This window comes from Triticum aestivum, chromosome 7B (assembly GCF_018294505.1).
Source record: "Triticum aestivum cultivar Chinese Spring chromosome 7B, IWGSC CS RefSeq v2.1, whole genome shotgun sequence".
Lineage (NCBI taxonomy): Eukaryota > Viridiplantae > Streptophyta > Magnoliopsida > Poales > Poaceae > Triticum > Triticum aestivum.
In genome coordinates this window covers 642,531,600-642,555,697 of record NC_057813.1, presented here as the reverse complement: position 1 = coordinate 642,555,697, position 24,098 = coordinate 642,531,600, and the positions used below count along the sequence as shown (strand labels likewise).

General features: G+C 45.9%; 1 protein-coding gene across 1 annotated transcript; it reads right to left on the bottom strand.

The window, feature by feature from the left end:
- Positions 1–8,155: 8,155 nt before the first annotated feature.
- LOC123158328 (basic proline-rich protein) lies at positions 8,156–13,816 on the bottom strand. The gene is made up of 4 exons (XM_044576365.1): positions 13,796–13,816; positions 10,477–11,120; positions 9,645–10,393; positions 8,156–8,646 (listed from the first exon to the last, which is right to left on the bottom strand). Exons 1-3 carry the CDS (start codon positions 13,814–13,816, stop codon positions 10,300–10,302), a joined length of 759 nt encoding a protein of 252 aa, XP_044432300.1. The 3' UTR covers positions 8,156–8,646; positions 9,645–10,299.
- Positions 13,817–24,098: the final 10,282 nt, after the last annotated feature.

Below are 24,098 nucleotides of genomic sequence, written 5' to 3'. Positions count from 1 at the left end.
ATATCCCTTCTAGCCTATTCCATATTGGCAATCAGGTCTAGATTTTGATTAAGCATCTTGAAAGAACACCCAAGATCAACCTCTACTCTACTAGACATATCAAGTAAAAATAAGCACACAATGACGGAAGCATCAATGTATTTTATTTTCCTAAAATTTGTTGTAGCAGCCTTTGTTTCCTCGAGAAAATGCTTGGAGCAATGTCATTCTTGGTACAGATCGGCCAATATCAATGCCCAAATATTCCACACATTACCCAGTGTTAGTATCTTAGCAAAATTCTTTTATGTCACTGACAAAGGAAAATAAGAGCAATTACTATATATATCGCCTATTGCAATTCCGAACAAGTTCTTGCTTACAGCACTCCACGGTGGGCGGGCCACCAGCTATTCATTTTTGGTGATGGGTTTATAGTGTTGGCTTAATGTGCTTGTTTACCATTCGTGGGCATTTGAAAAAACTTCATGAATTTGGGAAAGTTCACAGGAAAAAAGTTCACCAATTTGAAAAATTTCATCAATTTTGAAAAAAAGTTCGTCAATTTTGAAAAAAAAATCACCAAATTTGAAAATAGATTCATCGTATTTTTAAAAGTTCACGTACTTTTAAACAAGTTCATCGAATTTGAAAAAGTTCATCTAATAAAAAAATATCATCATTTTGGAAAAAAATCACGTATTAAAGAAAAAACAGATTTCTTTTCTCCCGTTGCAATGCATGGGCCTTTTTGCTAGTAGTATCATAAAACTTGTAGACTTTGAGCATATGCAGATATTTGCAGGTTGAAGAAATTCCTCATTTTATGGTACACCTGCAAGACCGCGGAGACTGCGAGTAGATATTCATTTTTTTGGAACGAAGACGCACGAAGCGTCCGGCTTTAAATTAATAAAGCCCCAAGGCAGCATCCACACAAAGTTTACACACTTACAAACCAAATAAACATAAGTTCCGCGGGCTCGACGTCCCGGCAAAGGTAGGGTAACAAATATCTAAAGTAATACAAAAGCTGAGCAAAGCATAAAACTGAACGCAAAAGCCTCAAGCTTGTTGTCCTTCTTGTCTCGATTTTACCATGCACAGCTTGATCTGCTCCAGAATCTCGATCATGCGGTCCTCATCACGCTGCTTCCCCAACGGCGCTCAAGCCTGTAAGAAAGTGTGACATTTGAAAAGAACATCAGCTGGATGTGCGGGGTAATTTTGTTCAATGGTAATTTTGTTCCGCACCGACCAAATCGACCAAAGCAGCGCCCCTACGCAGCGCCAGACAACCCTTGTATTGGCACCCCTCTGTGCCGACAGCAAGTTCAATAAATCGTCGCTAGTTTGCGGGTTCCAATTCTGCTTGAAAGAATCCCTAACTGCGCTCCACGCAAATCTAGCAAGACAGCACTCAGAGAACATGTGGTTAGCGTTTTCCCCAAGCCGCAGATGGTACATGTTCCGTCCGCCGGCCCGTTCCGTTTGGCCACGTTATCAGATGTTGGAAGGCGGTCACGGAACATTTGCCACATAAAAATTTTGATCTTAAGGGGGATGCCATTCTTCCATAGCCCCTTAGCCATGTCTAGCACATTCCCCTCAGTCAACTTCTCATATAAGGATTTCACCGAAAAAATTCGGGAGGAAGTTAGCTTCCAAGCTATGGAGTCTTTCTCCTGGCTAAGAGTCCTCCCCTCGAGGTCAGCCACCAGCGCGTTCCAAGATGCGGCCTCTCCTACCTCCAGCGTCCTCAAGAAGGATATCGCCGGAGGGCGCACGCGCAGGGCATCAGTGACCAGAATGTTAGTGTCGGTGGCCAGTTGATAAAGCTCCGGGTAAGATTGCCACAACGGTGCTTGATCCCACCAACAATCAAGCCAAAACCGCGTGGACGTGCCGTTGTTGACGGTAAATTGGGCACCCATCGCGAGCGGATATTCATGGTCCAATATATACAGCGTAGGCGCCAACATTGCCCAAAACGTCACTCTCCACACGGGCTCCGAGGAGCTTCCCCGTGGCGCCCGAGTCAGGGGCCTAGAGCAGGTGCACCTCTACTTCCTCTCGAGCAAGAATGCCGACGGCGGACGAAGCACCCGTGCCCGTGGTCGAGGGAGAGGCTTGATGAGCCGTTGGCAGTCGTGTGCGACGGCCGCACCATCGGGATGGATGGCCCACGGGTCAACCCGGTGGCTGATGGTGCCCCGACCCTGTGGTGTCTCGGCAGTGGCCGTGTTCTCACCTGCCTGGAGGACGAGTTGCGGTCCCAGAGGCAAGGCGTACCACGACGGGTTGCTTGGCAGCGGCTGGCCGGAGGACAATGTCCATCAGCTGGAGTGTGTCAGCGTGTATCAGGAATTCTTCCTTCGGGAGCCCCTGAACGCAGAGGCACTAGTCACGTTCCTAGCCGAGATGTGCGCTATGTTTGGAAGTTGTAACGGTTAACCACGGGAGGTATGTGGAAGTCACTTCTTAACTTTCGATGATTCTTCCTAAAGAGATGGACTTGCTAGGGGCCTTGGCAGTGCCTATGAAACCATCGCCGTCGCCATTGGAGCCCAGTCAGTCGCTCACTTTTGTGGAATGTGGAGGTTAGGATGCTACTATAACTCACTCATGTGTGACAGTTGGGCAGGCGGTGTCAATGGGTGACGAGGAAGGTGCGTTGGCACTTAATTCTTAGGCGCAACTCGAGTTTTCTCCTTTGCCATGTGAGCAACTGCAGGCGTCTAAGTCCATCGTGTTGGTAGTACCCGTGGCTCAAGATATTCATGCGGTGGTGTCTATGAGGGATAAGGTTAATGAGATCCTCTTTGGGATATAGCTTCGCAGCTTGCTCGCGCGTTTGGAGGCGGTCAACCCTGGATCTGGCAAGATGATTGTCAAGAAGGCTCTCAGGAGCAAAAGCAAGAGTGGCGCCACAAAAAAGGCTTCTGCAGCTGCTTGATAGATGATCATCAGTCTCTTGGGTGGTTCTTATGTCCTAATTGGTGGTGCCCGTGGTCTTCAGCAGAGGTACAAGGGTTTCTTTACGATGTAGTAGTGTAGGGTTGGTGGCCGTTGCATGTTGGGTATAGTTTCTGGGCTGATCGTGCACTTCTAGGGTTGTATGCTCTGTGAGTAGTCCACAGTGGTTGGGTTGTATCGTTTTCATCCGTTTTTTCATTAATTAACAGGATAAGTTTCTTCTCCTTAATTAATTGACGAGGCAAATTTTTTGTCCCGTTTCAAGAAAAAATTCTTTGAATGAACGGAGCACCACGATATTTCGCTAGCAGTCAAAGCGGTGTCAAAACTTGTTGCCCTAATGAAAGCACTCACTCGCACACGCGTGAGGAAAATCTTTTATCTACTGGGCACATTAGTTTGTTAGACACCCGATCCTCGTATTTATGCATTACTCTGTTTTAACCTTCAGAGTTGCTTTGCGTGCGATAGAAAGAAGTCCTAAACTGCACAATGATCACCATGAACGATTAACATGTACTCTCTCCGCCCGAAATTATTTGTTGTATAAATGGATAAAAATGAATATATCTACAACTAAAATACATCTAGATATATCCATTTCTACTACAAGTAATTCCAGACGAAGGGAGCAGTACGGTACATATCTTGGATACAATGTGTCATACGCATAGCAAAACTCTTTAGCCTTTCCTACTCGTAAAACAGAATTACTTCCTTCTTCGAAGCAACTAGATGCATTGCTTCAGTCCTAAAACTATGCACTACCTATATCTAAGCTTATGACAAAATAAGATGGTGTGAGTGCCATGTAAAAGAAAGTAATACACACGGATTTCAACATAAAACATTGGACGGCCTAGATAGCCAACGTATATATAGCCAAAGACAGCTAGATGCTGCAAACGTACTGTCTGCAACATTTTTATTTATTTTTGAAAGAGGTCTACGGACAACATGAGCACGTACGCCCCAACAACCACCTGGCAACACTATCGGTGAACAATCTCCAGGGCAGTTATTGTTCGAAGATCCCAAATTCAGTCGCAAAGGAACACATACACTGTAGTTAGAAATCACACATTATGAATGCATTGGAATCCGGGGTGTCCTATTTCTTTGGGGAAATGGATAGAGTAGCAATGAGCTATTATTAAATAAAATTACCAACATAAACATAAACCTAAGAGTAGAGGGCAAGGATCATAAGGCACAAAATTTTACTTCATAGTCTGGAAAATGATATTAACTATGGAGCTAGCTTCCTTTTGGAAAAGCTAGATTCCTCTTTAGCAGCCATCACTGATGAATCTGATGCAAGTCGGGAAGCAAGCTATTACGAGAAAGAAATTATATTGGAAACGGAATATTAATTCCAAAGATAATAGAGTAGTAACATGATAGGTTTTAGAAGATGATGTTTATCCTAATATTAAAGTACAGAAATGAACTCTACTGAACCATAAGAGAAGAATCTGAGGTACAATCAAGACAAGAATGATGAGTTTTATTTTATTGCTCAAGGTGCATATGCTCTTAATATAATTGTGCAATTTAGAGTTTACGAACATTAGCTGGTGGTGCAGATACCTCAGGAAATTTGACATGGCATGCAAATTAAATTAAATTTCAATTTCAATTTGATATTTGAAATGATGTTCAACTATTTATATGTGTATGCTAAAATTTTCTTTTTCTTTCGTCCTTGATCACATAATGGTGGTATGCATCCCCAAACAAATTATTTTGCAATTAATTCTACATCAACACAATTCAATGAAGGCCAAATAATGAAACAAGAATATCCCTCGTGTATGCTAGCTAGTTGCATATGGGTTCATAGACCAATGTAACATAAGAGTTTTCTTGCATAGAGTATGTACATACACTGGTTAGGAGCATTTTGTTCCATTCATGAAACTATGAGTTTACACTTCTGTTAAGTACCCGAGAGGGCAACTTTTTCGGTCTCACAAACATATATGTTAGATTCCTCACTCGGACTACTACGATCAACATGAACTAGGAGATATTAAATCTTTAGGCCCTAGCTTGTTAGTAGAATGCAATAAAGAAAACTATTGTCAAAGAGTTAGGCCCGGTTCTTTTGACAGATTCTCCATGAATGGGGGTAGAAGATTCTGGGAGAAGCTGGGGAGGCGGCGGATTCTGGGAGAACAGTCCAAAAGGACTGGGTCTTAGCATGTTGCTAGAGCATCTATCTCTGCAATACCTGATCAAACTCGAGATTGGCAGATACAATTTTGCATATGCTTTGAGAAGAAACTAATATATCTATTTTTATCTTTTGAGTAACTAGCAAAAAGAAAGCTTGGTGTGAACGCAATAGACTTTCTCATAGACCTAACTTTGAGTAGCTGAGAGCGCTAGCTTCTCTCAGAGCATCTCACTACAGGAATCAGGAACTTTACTGTCAGCCATGACGGACGGCAAAGGGATGCCTGACGGACGGCAAAGGACCTGGACGGCAGACGTGTCAGCTACAGGCCGTTAGTGCGTTAACAGCATGCTTTGCCCTTATTGGGCGGACGGCATAGCAGTCCACATGGCAGCACCTGGGGGGCTGGCCTATTTGATTTCTTTGTCGTCCTCTGGCTGAAGGCAAAGATGCAACGGTCTTTGCCGTCAGCCAGCAGACGGTAAAGCATCCAAATAGCCAGCCTATTGGCTCAGGTTGCACAGGTAGCTGACACATGGCATATTTGCCATCCACTGGCTGATGGCAAAGCTCTTTGCCATCAGCCAGCGAACGGCAAAGAGCCTATGTAGCCCCTACTTTTTCTATTTTTTCTTAAATTCATTCAATTTCACATATATATATATATACACACACACACACACACACACATATATATATATATATACATACACACACATCTGGGCTATTCTGTTACGTGTAACAGAATATTATTCCGTTACCCTACCCGAACTGACGTTTTCACACGGTTGTACGGATGTTTTCCGAGCGGTTGAACCGATGCGTACTCCTGTAGGTGCGGAGGACGAGGAGATGGTCTGCACCAGATTCCGCATGTCCCGCAATCCAGCAATCGAGCAGCGACAGAGGTCTGCCTTGTTGAGCAATCGAGCAAATCCACCACTACACCGGCATCCCACCCCCTCCCCCAACTCCTCGCCGCGAGGACACGAAGGGAGAGCGACGATGCACCGGCGACGAGGCGAGTTGTGCCGCCCTAGGGGCGTCGTGGCTTGGGGCATGGGGGAGGAGGCGGAGAAGACTCCCGAGTTGTACTCCAGCGAAAGCCCACAGCCCCACGGATCCCGGCTGGAGGTCGAGCGCGAGCGTGGGGGAAGGTGATGGTGCGAGAGCTGGCACTGGCCGCGGCGGAGAGGGACGCGACAGAGGAGATGCGCCTGTAGATGGTGGGGCTTTCTAGGTGTGGCGGTGGTACAGCTGCGGCTGAAAAAACTGCAGGCCATAGTGGCGCTCCTCCCGCGGCGGCGCAGGCCGTGCACTTCCTCGTGGCGGAGGATGGGGCGGCTCGCTTGACTCGACCGCGGTCGTCCACCAGGCCTCTTCTCTGGTGTGTCCTCTTCCTGTTTCTATCCATCTGTAGTGGCGACCAAGTCAATTAGAGGCGACATGAACACTCGCGAGCTCCACATAGGCATAGCTTTCCACCGCTGCTGGTCTCTGCTTTCTCGTCTAGTTTTCAGTTAAGTTGTACTGTATTTTTGGCTTCAGTTTTAGCAGCGATTCTGCATTACTATCACTCTGTCTGCCCTTGTGGCATCTGGACTTTAGTTCAGCGTATTATTTGGCTCAGACGTCACTTTGTTTAGATGTATGTATATGCGTGTTGGCGGAAGAAAACTTGCTAGAGGTGATCTCTAATTCATGGCAAATTTGTTGGCAACAAGTATGGTGATTCATGGAAAGTAAAATGGTTATTTTCTCTAATCTAAACATGTGATAAATAACATGGCAATTTCTAGAACTTTTATTTGTACTAATCGTTTGTTTGTAGTTGAACGGTTTATCATACTGTGTTCGAACTTATATATATTTTTTATTCATGGAAAGTAAAATGGTTATTTTCTCTGATCTAATTCAAACTGAACATTTCTTTTATTTTGAACTGATCATTTTTTTATTTCGAATGCTCATTGTTTTTACTTCAAACCCATTTTTTAATTTGAGCCGGTCAATTCTTTTATTTCACACTGATCGTTGTTTTAAATTCATACTGATCGATGTTTTCATTTTTACAAACCATTTTTTTTCTTTCTTGCACAAACATCGAACCGTCATGCACACTCTTTATGTAAGCTCAATAATTTTTAGACATCTGAATGAACATTCCCTATTTGTCAACTTAGAACTTTTGTAAAAAAAACTCTGAACTTGTCATATCCTCGAGTTTGAACTGATGTAAATACTTTTTGCCAAATTGCTCCAGGTTTCTGTATGGTACGCACACCACCTTGATGAGCCAATGTACAAGTTCATATCACTTGAACAATGATCACTTGAACTAATTGGAGAATAATATGCGAGCTTATAGCATTTGATCACTTGAACTTATATCAATAGGAATAAGAAATGTGTACGGCCTCCGACCTGTGGAAATTATAAGAAATTTGTAAATACTAGTACTGCAACCAACATTTCAAAATACTAGTGAGGATGTTTTAAACGGCCTCCTATCAAGACATGGATTATAGAACTGAACCTATTTTGGGATTACAATTTTAGATTTGATTTCTCGTCCAAACTAACAACACCATCAGGTCTGAATTTGCATGGTTTCACTAGTTGAACTGATGGATGTTTTCTTTTTGTTTTGTTCAAACTCGAACATTTTTTGCAATGAAGGTATGTACTTCCTTTTGTTTGCAACTTGAATTTTTTTCATGATTTTTGTAATAAATATTTGTACTTCTTTTTGTTTTGTTCAATGAAGAAAACAATGATCATTTGAACTAATTAGACAATAACATGTGAGCTTACAGTAATTTATCACTCGAACTTGTAGCAATAGATATAAGAAATTTGTACGACCTCTGCACCATTGCATTGGTGTACTCCGGCGCGAGGAACAAATCCTGCCATATTTGATACATACACATGCATCCTAGTTGACATTTGTTCTGTGGAATGTCGATGCCATTTATTGATTCCAAAAAAGATAGCAAGATGGCACATGGATTCAAGATGTACTTAAACCGAAACAATCCATATTTTCTGGAGAAACTGCAGAGCAGCACAACAAAGGTTACATGTTTTCTGTAGTTGAGAGAAACAAGTTCAGATTATCAACAGTACACCCACCACGCCAAGTTCTTAACTGAACATATGCATTTGTTTCAGAGATGGTGTTACATCCTGATATAAATGAAAATTACAGCAAAACAAAAAACCTGCAAGAGAAGCATTTTGCCAAACCATAAGATAATTGAACCATTGGATCTTGAGCTGATGTACTGCATGCACTTCTTTGTTTGTACGGGATGCACCTCTTTTTTTTGTGGTTCATATACTAAAGATCCTTCAATTCAGTTATCAACACACCGTAGCAGGCATGCTTGCCACCTATCTTTTGGATGCACTCCCTTGTCATTTTCTATTGCTAATTAGAGCACCTCAGGAGCAACGACTCATGTGCGAATGTGTAGTTGGCTTCAGACTAGACAGTACTCTGGCAATACCTGTGCAATTGAGCAACAAGTTCAGAACAGGAGAAGCAACCAGGAATCATTCGCACGAAGAGTACTGAATAAAAATAGGAACTGCACTGATCTAAAATTAGTTTTAAACTAAGGGTGTCACTTTGGTGTGTGATCATTTCTTGTGAACCTTCAATAAAACATGTTTGGTGTCACTTGATGCAAGAAGGTGGTGTCAACCAAACAATAGCTTTATTTGGCAACAAAGAAACATCAAGAAGGATATTTCATTTTTCTAAGCAAATCAAGAAGGTGGTGTCATATGTGTTTTTCACAAACTGATGATAGTTCACATACTAAACTGGCACACCTAGTTTGTGTTTCAGGAAATAAAATAGATGTCCTCGAGGTGAGTTTATGAGGGAGGGTCCAGAGCCTTAGTATGATCCGGACCACGGTTGGAGCTGTGAATGGTAGTGAAGCTCCACATCCTCCGTCATAGGTGAGCTCCGACCATTGATCACACGACGGAGGAAGCCATGTACTGATGAGAATTCACATATTGAACTGGCACAGCTAGTTTTGTGTTTTAGGAAATAAAATAGATGATAGTTCGTTATGATGATGATATTTCAGCATTTCTTCCCATGGCAGAAAATCACCTGAATTTAAAAAGGACTGGAAAGCACAAAATAAAATGCATTCAAGTAGCAAAATTTTGAACGACCTCGGTATGGGAACATGGACTTATAGAAGTTAACCTTTTTGGGGTTTTAATTTGAAATTTGGTTTCATGTCCGAACTGATGATGTCGTTAGCTCTGAACTTGAATAGCGTATGTAGTAGAGCTGATTGAATTTAAACAAAATAAAATGATTTTGAAATTAAGTACTTGTGGCGGTTTGTTCTTTGAACTTATCTGCTAGCAACACATGAACTATTGTGTAGAGAATTTGTTTTTTCAAATAGTTGAACTACCATGTAGAAAAGAAATTTTGTTGATACGTATTCACCAACCAAAATAGACAGGAAGTTCCAACCGTTTATTTGCAGTCGGCAGCTAATCCAGATGCCAGGAGACAACACGTCGTCTGTGACACTTAAAAACACCTAGCAAAACAAAACAAAATAAATCAGTCATCACGATCTGGGAAGGTCTCCTTCCCTATGGCCACTGATGTTTTAACTTGTACAAAACAAAATAAATCAGTCGTCGACACACGATGACTAATTGCATCGTGTCAGGGATCCAGTACGTGCTCCATGGTCAATTGCTAGGCTTAGGTGGCTGCTAATTAACAACAACCAAATCCAGTCTTCCATTGGATCCTTATACATGGCTGGATGGCTTGTACACAGTACACATGGGCATCCTCTGCCATCATCTGAAGATCTTATAAGTACCGAGGAACTGAAATTCTGTAACTTGTTTATTAAAATGCGGAAGCGCATTAACATCAGAGGTGTCTTCATCGAAGTCCATGCTGAAGATCTGCAGCAGACAGTCACGAGATTTTGACTCCGCCTCCATCAGCAGTTGCTCCCACGTCCCCGGATTACTATCCTTGAACTTTTGGTACACCATTATTAGAATTTTCTGGTTTTCCACATTTGCACTGAGAATTTTCATACTTCTTCACAAAATCAAACTTCTGAACTTGTGCGATGACAGTAATTGAACTTGCAAAGGAACACTCAGTACATGTCGATGGATGTATCAATGGCAAAGGAAGGAGCTGTTGGCGCTGAAAATGGTGCAAAGGCCGTCAACGAAGTCCAAGTTGGTTTTCTGTGGCAAAAAAATTCAGAGCTTAGGGAAGGTAGACAGAGATCAATGGAAAATTGGTTTGCTTTGGAAAAAAAAGTTCAGACCTTGCAGAAAAAATGGTACGACATGGATGGCGGTCAGCAAATGGGACGAGGGAGGTCGGCCGGCCGTGGATCGAGGTGTCGCGCTCGTGGAAGAAGGATGGCTGCCGCCCGAGTGTGAGGGAGAACGGAGGGGGAAGGCGGGGTGGAGGTTGGCGTCCGGGAGGAGCTTGCGGCGGCCATGAGCGGGAGGAGCTTGCAGCGGCCGTCTGCACGGGGAGGGATACAACGGCCGTCGGTGCGGGGAAGGGATGCGGCGTCCGTCGGTGCGGGGGAGGGATGCGGCGGCCGTCGGTGCGGGGAGGGAGGCGGTGGACGGCGATGCAGGGGAGGTGGGGTGGGGCGGTGGCGCGGGGAAGAAGGTGGGGGCGGGCGCGGCGTCGGGAAGAAGGTGGGGGGCGGGCGCGGCGCCGGGAAGAAGGTGGGGGGCGGGCGCGGCACCGGGAAGAAGGTGGGGGCGGGCACGGCGCAGGGAAGAAGGTGGGGGCGGGGCGGCGCCGGGAAGAAGGTGGAGGCGAGCGCGGCGCCGGAATCAAGCCGGGGAGAAGGTGAGAGCGGGGCGTCGCCGGGATCCAGACGGGGGAGAAGGTGGGGGGCTCGCCATCGCCGGGATCCAGCCGGAGACAGGGGATGCGGGAGTGGGTTGGCTGGAGTTATTTTTCCTTCGGGCATCACCGGTTCGGATAGTACAGATCGGCCCTTTATAGGACGCAGGGGTAACAGAATATATATATATATATATATGTGTGTGTGTGTGTATACCAAATCATATCCCTGCCATATGGATATGATCATCCAACACATATACATACCAAATCAAAAGTCCATATGCAGCATATATAGCTAGCTAGCCAACATGTCCAACAACAAGCATACAATGGTTTCATCCGTACATATATATATATATATATATATATATATATATATATATATATATATATATATATATATATATATATATATATGTAGCAAGTTTCACATTGTTCATCTTACAAAATCAAAACAAGATGAAAGCATAAAGAGAAGAGTAGACTCCATCAACGCAAGCTTCCTCGTCTAAAGCAAATCTGCAAATTGAGAAAGAAGAAAGTTAGAAGAAGAAGACTAGTTAGAAGAAGATGAAGAATAAGAAGAAGAAGAAGAAAACTTCTTCTTCTTCTTCTTCTTCTTCTAACTAAGGTAGGTAAAAATGCCATTTTATTACTAAGCTAGGTAAAAATGTTAAGTGTAGGTCATTTTATAGCTAAGTTAGGTAAATAGGTCATTTTGGAGCTTAGTAATGTTATTATGTAATTTTCAAGGAAAATAAGCTAAGTCTATATCATTTTGGAGGTAATAAAGATTATCATGCCATTTTGGACCTAAATATGCTAAGTATGTCATAAACGAACTGAAGAAGCTAAGTATAGCTCATTTTTTATCTAACTTAGGTAATTATGCCATTTAGGAGGAAAATAAGCTAAGTATCCATTTGTAAATCAAAACACTAGAGAAAATTTACCCTCATCACAACAAATGTGATGAAGATCGCAACTAAGGTAACAATTGATCCAACGGCATAATGATACCAAGCCTCATTATCAATGGCATATTTTCTAATCTTCTTAAGCTTCAGGCGCACGGCAAAGAGCTGGCTGACGGCAAACACCTCCTCTGTCGTCCGCTCTTTCTTTGCCGTCAGCTTTCTGTATGCTGATGGTAAAGAGCTCATTTGCCGTCAGCTGGCGGACGGCAAAGAACTGGCTGGCGGCAAAGATCCTGATTCCAGTAGTATCTCCAACACACGTGTGGTTGCTCAGCATGCTATTTTTTTTTGCAGCATTGAAATAGCATTTTAGTGCGATGAGCTGGTGTTTTGCTTTACTAGAAGCGCAAAGACATGCCCCCAATCCGGTAGCCCCACTTGCAGTAGCCCAGATTTTACAGCATGCGCGAGCGGGCGCACCAAATAAGCAGTGGTCGATGCCATTTTTGCCAGCACGTGATTTTTAGCGCGCTTGCTGGAGCGCCCTTTTCGGTCCCGCGCGCGCAATAAAGCAGATTTTTTCCAATGCAAGGCTAAGATAGCGCGCCTGTTAAAGATACTCTAAGAGCAGACTTTTGGCGGCCGGCCACTGGGCGGTCGATATCCTCACTACAAAAAAATACCCTTTCGTGATGATACATGTTTGTCGCAGTAGGTCACGTTTTCTGTCATGCATGTACATCCATGACGATTTTATAATAGAATCAAGATAGTCATACATGTGCTGTCGTCGAAGTGTTTCATGACATTAGCAAAATTATCATCACGAAAGTTTCCACTTCCATGACGATAAATGTCGCATCATGGAAGTTCTTTCGTCAAGGGTGACCGACACGTGGCATCCACCGCAACGGGTCACCGTTACGCTATCGGGTCTGGTTTTGGATCTAATAACCCGCTAACAGCCCGGACCGACAATGAGGATTTTCCACGTGTAAAATTCTCATTGGCCGGAGGAAACACGTTGTGACGCTCGGATAATCTTGCTAAAATAATCCCACGCTAATCAAGCCACATCATCCCGATTACTGATGCTAAACGTCCGTTAGTTCAAACCGCGTCAAATTAAAATTTAAAATTAATGTCGACAATAAAAGTTTTCGAAAGTAGAAACAAAAATGTTCGGTGGGTGCCAAATATTACAAGGGTAGTTATGGTACAGCAATCACATTTTTAGAAAATGGCTAAATAATTTAAACTGATTTAAAACAGAAAAGAAAATAAATAAAAACAAAACAGAAAAAACTAAAACTAAAACTAACAAAAAAAAAGGAGAAACCCCCCTCTGGGCCGTGGCCCAACTGGGCCAACCCCCAGGCCCAACCGGCCCACCCCTCCCCTCCATAACCCCCACCAGGGGAGAAACCCTAACCGACACTCCCCCCCCCACTCCCCACTCGCTCTCCCCCACCCCCACTGGATCTGGATCGGGAGCCCGATCCCCTTCTCCCTCGCTCGGTGCCCGACGCTGTCACCCGTCGTCGCCGGTGGACTGCGCCGGCGCCCGGAGCTCCCCCGCCGGCCTACTTCCTCCTCCCCACCGGCCTGCTCCCACGTCGCCCGTCATCCCCGTCCCCCCCCTCGACCCACGCTGCCATGGACCCCGCGAACCCCTGTGAGGCCTCGCCCCTCTCCACTCCCCTCTGCTCCCTGCGCTCGCGCCGTCGTCGCGCTCGACCGCGCCCCCTCCCACGCGTCCTGGCCGCCCAGTGCGCGCGCTCGGCCGCTCGGTCGCGCCCGTCGCCGCGCTGACCCGTTGTTCCCTCGTCCCGTCCGCGCTCACCGCGCACTACTGACGCTGCGGGCGGCGCCCGCCATGGCCGCACTCGGCCACCACTTCCGCCTGGCCGCCCCTGTTTGCGTGTGCGCCGTCCACCACATCGACCTCCTGCTTCCCCGACGCTGCCCCCTGTTGCTCCGGCCAAGCCACCCCTCGGCCACTGTCGCGGCTCCCGCAGGGTTGCAGCCGTTGCTGCGCCGTCTCCGGCCACCGCCGCTGCCTCCACCGCCCGTCCTCGCCGCTGCCGCCTCAGGCGACCGGCCTGGCCGTGGCCACTGCCCCCTTGCCTTGGCGACCTGCCGGGTCTGCTGACCCGCGCCCCCCTGGGCATGCGCCCGCTCGGGCGATGCCATGCCCAGCATTCGCTAGCACCCGCTAGCGTCCGAACCCACTAACGCCCCAAGGGCCTATGACAAACGGGCCCCAGCCCCAGAACGTTTTGTTAAAAAAAAAGAAGAGAATTAAAAAAAATAAAAAAATAAAATAATAAAAAATATATAATAAGTAATTAATTACTAAAAAGTTAATTAACTAATTAGTTAATTAACTAAATAATTAACTTAACTAATTCTGTTTAAAGTAACTAATTAAGATTAATTAACCTAATTAACTAATTAACTTAATTAACTGAAACAGTCAATGACATGCGGGACCCACATGTCAGCTTGACCCAGTCAACACCTCTGTTGACTGATGATGTCATGCTGACGTCATGCTGATGCAGTAATGCCATTTTCGGATTAAATTAATAATAATAATTTATAAGTTGATTAAATCTTTAAAAATGAATATAAAATAAACCGTAACTCGGATGAAAATACTTTGTACATGAAAGTTGCTCAGAACGACGAGACGAACCCGGATATGTAGCCCGTTCGTCCGCCACACACCCCTAACCTATCAAACCCGCAACTTTCCCCCTCCGGCTCCTCTGCCCGAAAACACGAAACACCGGGAATACTTTCCCGGGGGTTTTCCCCCTTCACCGGTATCACCTACTACCGCGTTAGGGCACACCGAACACCGCGTATTGCCTTGATATATTTTGTGGTGCTTTGTTTGCTCTGTATTCATTATTTCTTCCCCCTCTTCTCTCCGGTAGACTACGAGACCGACGCTGCTGCTGACCAGTTCGACTACGGAGTTGACGACCCCTCTCTCTTGCCAGAGCAACCAGGCAAGCCCCCCCCCTTGATCACCAGATATCGCCTATTCTACTCTATACTGCTTGCATTAGAGTAGTGTAGCATGTTACCGCTTTCCGTTAATCCTATTCTGATGCATAGCCTGTCATTGTTGCTACAGTCATTGATACCTTACCTGCAATCCTAAATGCTTAGTATAGGATGCTAGTTTATCATCATTGGCCCTACATTCTTGTCAGTCTGCCTCGCTATACTATTGGGCCGTGATCACTCGGGAGGTGATCACGGGTATATACTATACATATATACATACTATACAGATGGTGACTAAAGTCGGGTCAGCTCGATGAGTACCCGCAAGTGATTCTGATGAGGGGGCTGAAAGGACAGGTGGCTCCATCCCGGTAGAGGTGGGCCTGGGTTCCTGACGGCCCCCGACTGTTACTTTGTGGCGGAGCGGCAGGGCAGGTTGAGACCACCTAGGAGACAGGTGGGCCTGGCCCTATTCAGCGTTCGCGGATACTTAACACGCTTAACGAGATCTTGGTATTTGATCTGAGTCGGCTACGAGCCTATACGCACTAACCATCTACGCGGGAGTAGTTATGGGTATCCCGACGTCGTGGTATTAGCCGAAGCACTTCAGACGTCAGCGACGGAGCGGCGCGCGCCGGATTGGAACGTAAGCCTGCTCTTGTATTAAGGGGGCTAGTTCTGCTTCCGGCCGCCCTCGCAACGTGCAGGTGTGCTATGGGCGATGGGCCCAGACCCCTGTGCGCTTAGGTTTAGACCGGCGTGCTGGCCTCTCTGTTTTGCCTAGGTGGGGATGCGACGTGTTGATCTTTCGAGGCCGGGCATGACCCAGGAAAGTGTGTCCGGCCAAATGGGATCGAGCGTGTTGGGTTATGTGGTGCACCCCTGCAGGGAAGTTAATCTATTCGAATAGCCGTGATCTTCGGTAACAGGACGACTTGGAGTTGTACCTTGACCTTATGACAACTAGAACCGGATACTTAATAAAACACACCCTTCCAAGTTCCACAGACAACCCGGTGATCACTTTTCTACAGGGCGACGAGGAGAGGATCGCCGGGTAGGATTATGCTATGCGATGCGACTGGAGATGCGCTTGGAGATGCTACCTGGATATGCTACTTGGAGATGCTACTTGGAGGACTTCAATCTACTCTCTTCTACATGCTGCAAGACGGAGGCTGCCAGAAGCGTAGTCTTCGACAGGATTAGCTATCCCCCTCTTATTCTGGCATTCTGCAGTTCAGTCCACTGATATGGCCTCCTTACACATATACCCATGCATATGTAGTGTAGTTCCTTGCTTGCGAGTACTTTGGATGAGTACTCACGGTTGCTTTCTCCCCCCTTTTTCCCCTTTCCTTTCTTTCTGGTTGTCGCAACCAGATGCTGGAGTCCAGGAGCCAGGACGCCAGCGTCGACGACGACCTACTACACTGGAGGTGCCTACTACTACGTGCAGCCGCTGACGACGACGACCAGGAGTAGTTAGGAGGATCCCAGGCAGGAGGCCTGCGCCTCTTTCGATCTGTATCCCAGTTTGTGCTAGCCATCTTATGGCAACTTGTTTAACTTATGTCTGTACTCAGATATTGTTGCTTCCGCTGACTCGTCTATGATCGAGCACTTGTATTCGAGCCCTCGAGGCCCCTGGCTTGTATTATGATGCTTGTATGACTTATTTTATTTGTAGAGTTGTGTTGTGATATCTTCCCGTGAGTCCCTGATCTTGATCGTACACATTTGCGTGCATGATTAGTGTACGATTGAATCGGGGGCGTCACAAGTTGGTATCAGAGCCGACTGCCTGTAGGAATCCCCCTTTCCAACTCCTTGGCCGAAGTTGTGTCTAGTCATTGCAAAACTTTTACTAACTTGGCTGTGTGCCTTACGGGCCCACGTCGCCATTGGATGGTAGTAGGATCTTTTATTCCTCGACCTATGCTCTGGGACTCTGACGTCTCTTCTATTCGGGTTAAACGATTTTACTAACTCGGACTATAGGTTCTTGATAATACTTTCTCCCGGAGAGCCCCTTCAGTCCAGATGATTACTTTGTGCATCGAAGGATTCCGAAGATACCTTCCGATATTCTCCCGAGACCTTGTGCCTGTTGCTTTTGCAATTCCCTACCACTGCAATATCCCTAATGATAAATACTTACACCCGTCATTCTTACTTTATACCCAATCGATCTTGTTATTACAAGATACCTCGAAATTCTCTCTAATGTTCCGACAATACTTTGTGCCTACTGCCTTGCAGTTCCTTGCCACTTGAATACCCCTAAGAATAATTTCTCGCACTTTCCGAGTATCCGCTCATCCCCAGTTGTTTAGATGTTTCACAAAAGTCTTTGAAATACTATTCAATCCTCCGAAAATCCTTAGCAGCTTTATTGCTCTGCAAATACTTGTCTACTTGCATTATGGATGCTTCCCATATATCTAGCAATATTCACTAGTATCTTTTGACACCGTCATTTTGATCCTATTGATTCAACATGTGTGCGAATGCACACAATCATCTATCAACCCTTCTAAATTATCTTTCTGGCTCAGACCTCATTTTTGAACATGAGCTGGTTCTTGACCAAACTATTGGACGTCAATTGTGACTCTGGTCTATCCAACTTATCCATCCTTGATCAGAGCGACAACTTCTGATCCTTTGTTTTGGAAATCGTAATTCCTTTGTTATCTAAGCATCGAATTATTCAGATGTTCTATAATATGATGCCCGTGCATTCTTCTTCCTCTGGTTGAGTATCGATACTCACATCAGATCTTTTATGGACCGCTATATCCTTGGTTGGATTATTATACGACAGTGTCCTTCATATTGAATAACCTTCTGAGCCTTTACATGGGTATATAATGCCTTTGGTAAATTGTATCACCTGCTTTTGAACAATGCTCTACTTTCGAGCTTGTATTATTTACTCCGAAGTTTGTGGTATATGTTTCTAAGAAGCCCCATTGGGTTGAACCTATACCTTCCTTAAAAACCGTATGAACCGGAAGGTTTTGACAAGTCAACCCTTCTAGTGTTTAGCAGATAATTTTCTATCATACAACTTCTTTGAGAACGAGAAGTGAATGGAAGGTTATGCATTATGGAAGTGGGAGTCGACCTTGAACCTTGTGTTCATGCCCATGGACACGATGTAGGTCTTATCATTAAAGCTTCTCTTAAATTAATAATTCCCTTGGTATAAGTACATCTTATATCTGGGATCTGGCCTTTTGCAATCGTGGTTCCGACCATGATCTCCTTTAAATACCATTTCTCGGACAAGTTAAAACAATTGTCTTCTATGGATCAATACACCAGTCCAACCTTTACTTTGATCTTGTGTTGAGTATTACCCCCCTGGTATCTCGAGATTATCATGGTACTTCATAACTTCTTATGAGTTCTTCATCAAGTGCTACCTTACCACTGATTCCAATTTTTCACGGGCTCTGAGTTATTAAACACTCGAAGACACCGATAACTGAACCGAGTCCGCTCTACGGTTCAACAACTCTTCAGTAAGCTTCTATAAGTATGAGTTTGTACCCGATCACGCCATTCCTAGCCTGTTTGGCTACATCATTGTCGTGATGATTCTAACTGTGCTACCTGGTCCTTATTCTCGGAGCACCAATTTGCGACGATAGCTAAGCTTACGTCGATCTTCCTCGTCATATCATTTCGCCTTGAACAACGAGCTAGACTTCAAGTTTGTGTTGTACCCTTGGTTCCAATAACCTTTCACTTCATCATTACTTTGACTTGATGTCGTCGTCGATTGATTACATCTTCATGAACTCTCGCGACAAAGGTGCTTGATGTCGTCGCCGATCGATTACATCTTCATGAACTCTCGCGACAAAGGTGTCGTGATCATCAACATTCTGAGTTCATCCAGGATATCAATTGAATTCATGATGAGAAATACCATCCTTGCCCTCGATGAATTGTATTATCATCGACCACTTTATTGCCTTCCCACCAACACAAGCTTGTTCATGTTTGGTGTTATACCTTGAGTTCCTTGCTATCCTGCAATTGTTCTTCTTTACCTTGGAGTATTACCATCCTTTATGTCAAGAATGTTCTGAGATTTGTTCCACCTCTTGAGAATTCTTGACAGGGAAATACTTCTCACCATCACCATTCTTTCTTGGTCCCCGTGTTAATTCCAACAAGTGAACGGTGTTGTTTGGATTCTTTCCTTCTAGCAACCCTATTTTTGAAGTTAATGGTCGAAAGTTTATTCTTAGGCTATTGATTACTGAATCACCATTCTGACATTGGTCGTGCAACCCAACCCATATTTCGGGCGCACCTTTCAACCAATGTTTACTTGTGTATGTTTTCCTCGAGCATACTTCCTTATATCATTTGATCTGACAAATGTTATCTCCTTGTTCACCTAATGGTGGAAATCCATCTTTTGGGAATATCGGTGAATTGCCGTTGAGTTCACCAGACACCTCCTTGTCCTCTCCTTGGTTTAATGGTGAACTATTGCTTCAGAAACCCGCTCCCATAGTTCATTTCCCGAGAAGCTTGCAATGTCATTTCGTCGATTTGTGTTGCACCTTTTCCTCTCGGACCCCCTGAGTCTGAGGTATCATGACACCAATTGGATATGAATCTCGGTCGGATATGATGGATGGGAAAACTTTCCAAGAGTTATGTTGTTTGTCCTTTGATGACCCGGTAACATGATGTCATGCCTAGCACCCCCCCCCTGGCTGGAGGACCTATCATTATAGATTCCTTTTCAGCAAGGTTATCCATTCATCCATGAGGAAATTGTAAGACTTATTCTACAAGTTATTCCTGATGGATCCTTCATGTTTCCAAAGTCTGATCTTCACCTGAAGACCATGTCAATGCTATCTCGAAGCATGTCAATGGTACTCCGATTTGCAACAGGAACATTTAAAGCACGATGCTAGATTTTATTTATCATTTATCCTAACACTGTTGTATGGGCAATATCATGAGATTCTCCCCCCCCCTTAACTAAATGGTTTTCTACTTTATATCCTGTCATGGATGTCTTGCTCTGCTTGTCCTTGGGAAGGATATACCCTTGAAATATGTGTTTAAACATATTTTCCTTTCCTTTGTTCTGTTTAATCTGATGATCATATTTTTCCTTCCATTGGTTTGTTTAAACCTTTTCTATGATCTATATGATATAAGCAGTAATAATCCACTGCTTGTGCAAACACCTCGATGTACAACTTTGTCAATAAGACCCTGTTTCTAGTGTTGATGACATTTCGGTAACCACCGATGGATGAGAACTTTGCCTATTGGTCCGCCTCGTTTCAACGAGCAGAAAAATGGTTCTCTTCGTCCCTCGCCCTTGGTATCGATGTTGTTGCCGACATAAGTGATAGGCTACCCTCTAACACGCCTTACTATCGTGACCGTGCAAGGTGTCGGCCCCCTTCCTACTTTCAACCACATGGTAGGCCCATAACCCACAGTTCCACAGGATCGAAAGCTGACTCACCTGTACACCCCCTGTTTCCCAAAGTTATTCCTCGTGCGTGGACTCGTATGTAAATCACGAACCACTGTCCCAAGTGATCTATTTTGGTATCAGACGCAGTACTTATTCTCGTTGCCTTGAACCCCTTTCACCTTCTGATTAGGCATCGAACGCTTGCCTATCCGTTTGAAAATTCTCGTGGTACCTCCTTACTTTGCTCTCGATATTTTCTTAAGATTCAATTCGAGAGTAACTTCCGCCACCTTCCTCGATGTTATCGACCAGACAGTCAACCTTGTAGAGGTCTGTCCTTTTGAAGCTACCCCTTATCCTTTCCTTAAGTACGATGAAGATCCCCAAGTAAGGACGACAACTTCATCATGATGACCCGAAGCAGAGAACTGAAGACATCAATGTAATGGATCGACCTCTTCGAGAAGAGCAACCAAAGACGAGAAGATTCGTTAGGATTTCGTAACCAGACCTTTCCCCCTAGTCCCCCTCTTAAATCTCGGGACGAGATTTCTTGTAGTGGAGGAGAATTGTGACGCTCGGATAATCTTGCTAAAATAATCCCATGCTAATCAAGCCACATCATCCCGATTACTGATGCTAAACGTCCGTTAGTTCAAACCGCGTCAAATTAAAATTTAAAATTAATGTCGACAATAAAAGTTTTCGAAAGTAGAAACAAAAATGTTCGGTGGGTGCCAAATATTACAACGGTAGTTATGGTACAGCAATCACATTTTTAGAAAATGGCTAAATAATTTAAACTGATTTAAAACAGAAAAGAAAATAAATAAAAACAAAACAGAAAAAAACTAAAACCTAAAACTAACAAAAAAAAGGAGAAACCCCCCTCTGGGCCGTGGCCCAACTGGGCCAACCCCCAGGCCCAACCGGCCCACCCCTCCCCTCCATAACCGCCACCAGGGGAGAAACCCTAACCGACACTCCCCCCCCCACTCCCCACTCGCTCTCCCCCACCCCCGCTGGATCTGGATCGGGAGCCCGATCCCCTTCTCCCTCGCTCGGTGCCCGACGTTGTCACCCGTCGTCGCCGGTGGACTGCGCCGGCGCCCGGAGCTCCCCCGCCGGCCTACTTCCTCCTCCCCACCGGCCTGCTCCCACGTCGACCGTCGTCCCCGTCCCCCCCCTCGACCCACGCTGCCATGGACCCCGCGAACCCCTGTGAGGCCTCGCCCCTCTCCACTCCCCTCTGCTCCCTGCACTCGCGCCGTCGTCGCGCTCGACCGCGCCCCCTCCCACGCGTCCTGGCCGCCCAGTGCGCGCGCTCGGCCGCTCGGTCGCGCCCGTCGCCGCGCTGACCCGTTGTTCCCTCGTCCCGTCCGCGCTCACCGTGCACTACTGACGCTGCGGGCGGCGCCCGCCATGGCCGCACTCGGCCACCACTTCCGCCTGGCCGCCCCTGTTTGCGTGCGCGCCGTCCACCACATCGACCTCCTGCTTCCCCGATGCTGCCCCCTGTTGCTCCGGCCAAGCCACCCCTCGGCCACTGTCACGGCTCCCGCAGGGTTGCAGCCGTTGCTGCGCCGTCTCCGGCCACCGCCGCTGCCTCCACCGCCCGTCCTCGCCGCTGCCACCTCAGGCGACCGGCCTGGCCGTGGCCACTGCCCCCTTGCCTTGGCGACCTGCCGGGTCTGCCGACCCGCGCCCCCCTGGGCATGCGCCCGCTCGGGCGGTGCCATGCCCAGCATTCGCTAGCACCCGCTAGCGTCCGAACCCACTAACGCCCCAAGGGCCTATGACAAACGGGCCCCAGCCCCAGAACATTTTGTTAAAAAAAAGAAAGAAGAGAATTAAAAAAAATAATAAAATAATAAAAAATATATAATAAGTAATTAATTACTAAAAAGTTAATTAACTAATTAGTTAATTAACTAAATAATTAACTTAACTAATTCTGTTTAAAGTAACTAATTAAGATTAATTAACCTAATTAACTAATTAACTTAATTAACTGAAACAGTCAATGACATGGGGGACCCACATGTCAGCTTGACCCAGTCAACACCTCTGTTGACTGATGATGTCATGCTGACGTCATGCTGATGCAGTAATGCCATTTTCGGATTAAATTAATAATAATAATTTATAAGTTGATTAAATCTTTAAAAATGAATATAAAATAAACCGTAACTCGGATGAAAATACTTTGTACATGAAAGTTGCTCAGAACGACGAGACGAACCCGGATACGTAGCCTGTTCGTCCGCCACACACCCCTAACCTATCAAACCCGCAACTTTCCCCCTCCGGCTCCTCTGCCCGAAAACACGAAACACCGGGAATACTTTCCCGGGGGTTTTCCCCCTTCACCGGTATCACCTACTACCGCGTTAGGGCACACCGAACACCGCGTATTGCCTTGATATATTTTGTGGTGTTTTGTTTGCTCTGTATTCATTATTTCTTCCCCCTCTTCTCTCCGGTAGACTACGAGACCGACGCTGCTGCTGACCAGTTCGACTACGGAGTTGACGACCCCTCTCTCTTGCCAGAGCAACCAGGCAAGGCCCCCCCCCCTTGATCACCAGATATCGCCTATTCTACTCTATACTGCTTGCATTAGAGTAGTGTAGCATGTTACCGCTTTCCGTTAATCCTATTCTGATGCATAGCCTGTCATTGTTGCTACAGTCATTGATACCTTACCTGCAATCCTAAATGCTTAGTATAGGATGCTAGTTTATCATCATTGGCCCTACATTCTTGTCAGTCTGCCTCGCTATACTATTGGGCCGTGATCACTCGGGAGGTGATCACGGGTATATACTATACATACATACATACTATACAGATGGTGACTAAAGTCGGGTCAGCTCGATGAGTACCCGCAAGTGATTCTGATGAGGGGGCTGAAAGGACAGGTGGCTCCATCCCGGTAGAGGTGGGCCTGGGTTCCCGACGGCCCCCGACTGTTACTTTGTGGCGGAGCGGCAGGGCAGGTTGACACCACCTAGGAGACAGGTGGGCCTGGCCCTGTTCGGCGTTCGCGGATACTTAACACGCTTAATGAGATCTTGGTATTTGATCTGAGTCGGCTACGAGCCTATACGCACTAACCATCTACACGGGAGTAGTTATGGGTATCCCGACGTCGTGGTATCAGCCGAAGCACTTCAGACGTCAGCGACGGAGCGACGCGCGCCGGATTGGAACGTAAGCCTGCTCTTGTATTAAGGGGGCCAGTTCTGCTTCCGGCCGCCCACGCAACGTGCAGGTGTGCTATGGGCGATGGGCCCAGACCCCTGTGCGCTTAGGTTTAGACCGGCGTGCTGGCCTCTCTGTTTTGCCTAGGTGGGGCTGCGACGTGTTGATCTTTCGAGGCCGGGCATGACCCAGGAAAGTGTGTCCGGCCAAATGGGATCGAGCGTGTTGGGTTATGTGGTGCACCCCTGCAGGGAAGTTAATCTATTCGAATAGCCGTGATCTTCGGTAACAGGACGACTTGGAGTTGTACCTTGACCTTATGACAACTAGAACCGGATACTTAATAAAACACACCCTTCCAAGTTCCACAGACAACCCGGTGATCACTTTTCTACAGGGCGACGAGGAGAGGATCGCCGGGTAGGATTATGCTATGCGATGCGACTGGAGATGCGCTTGGAGATGCTA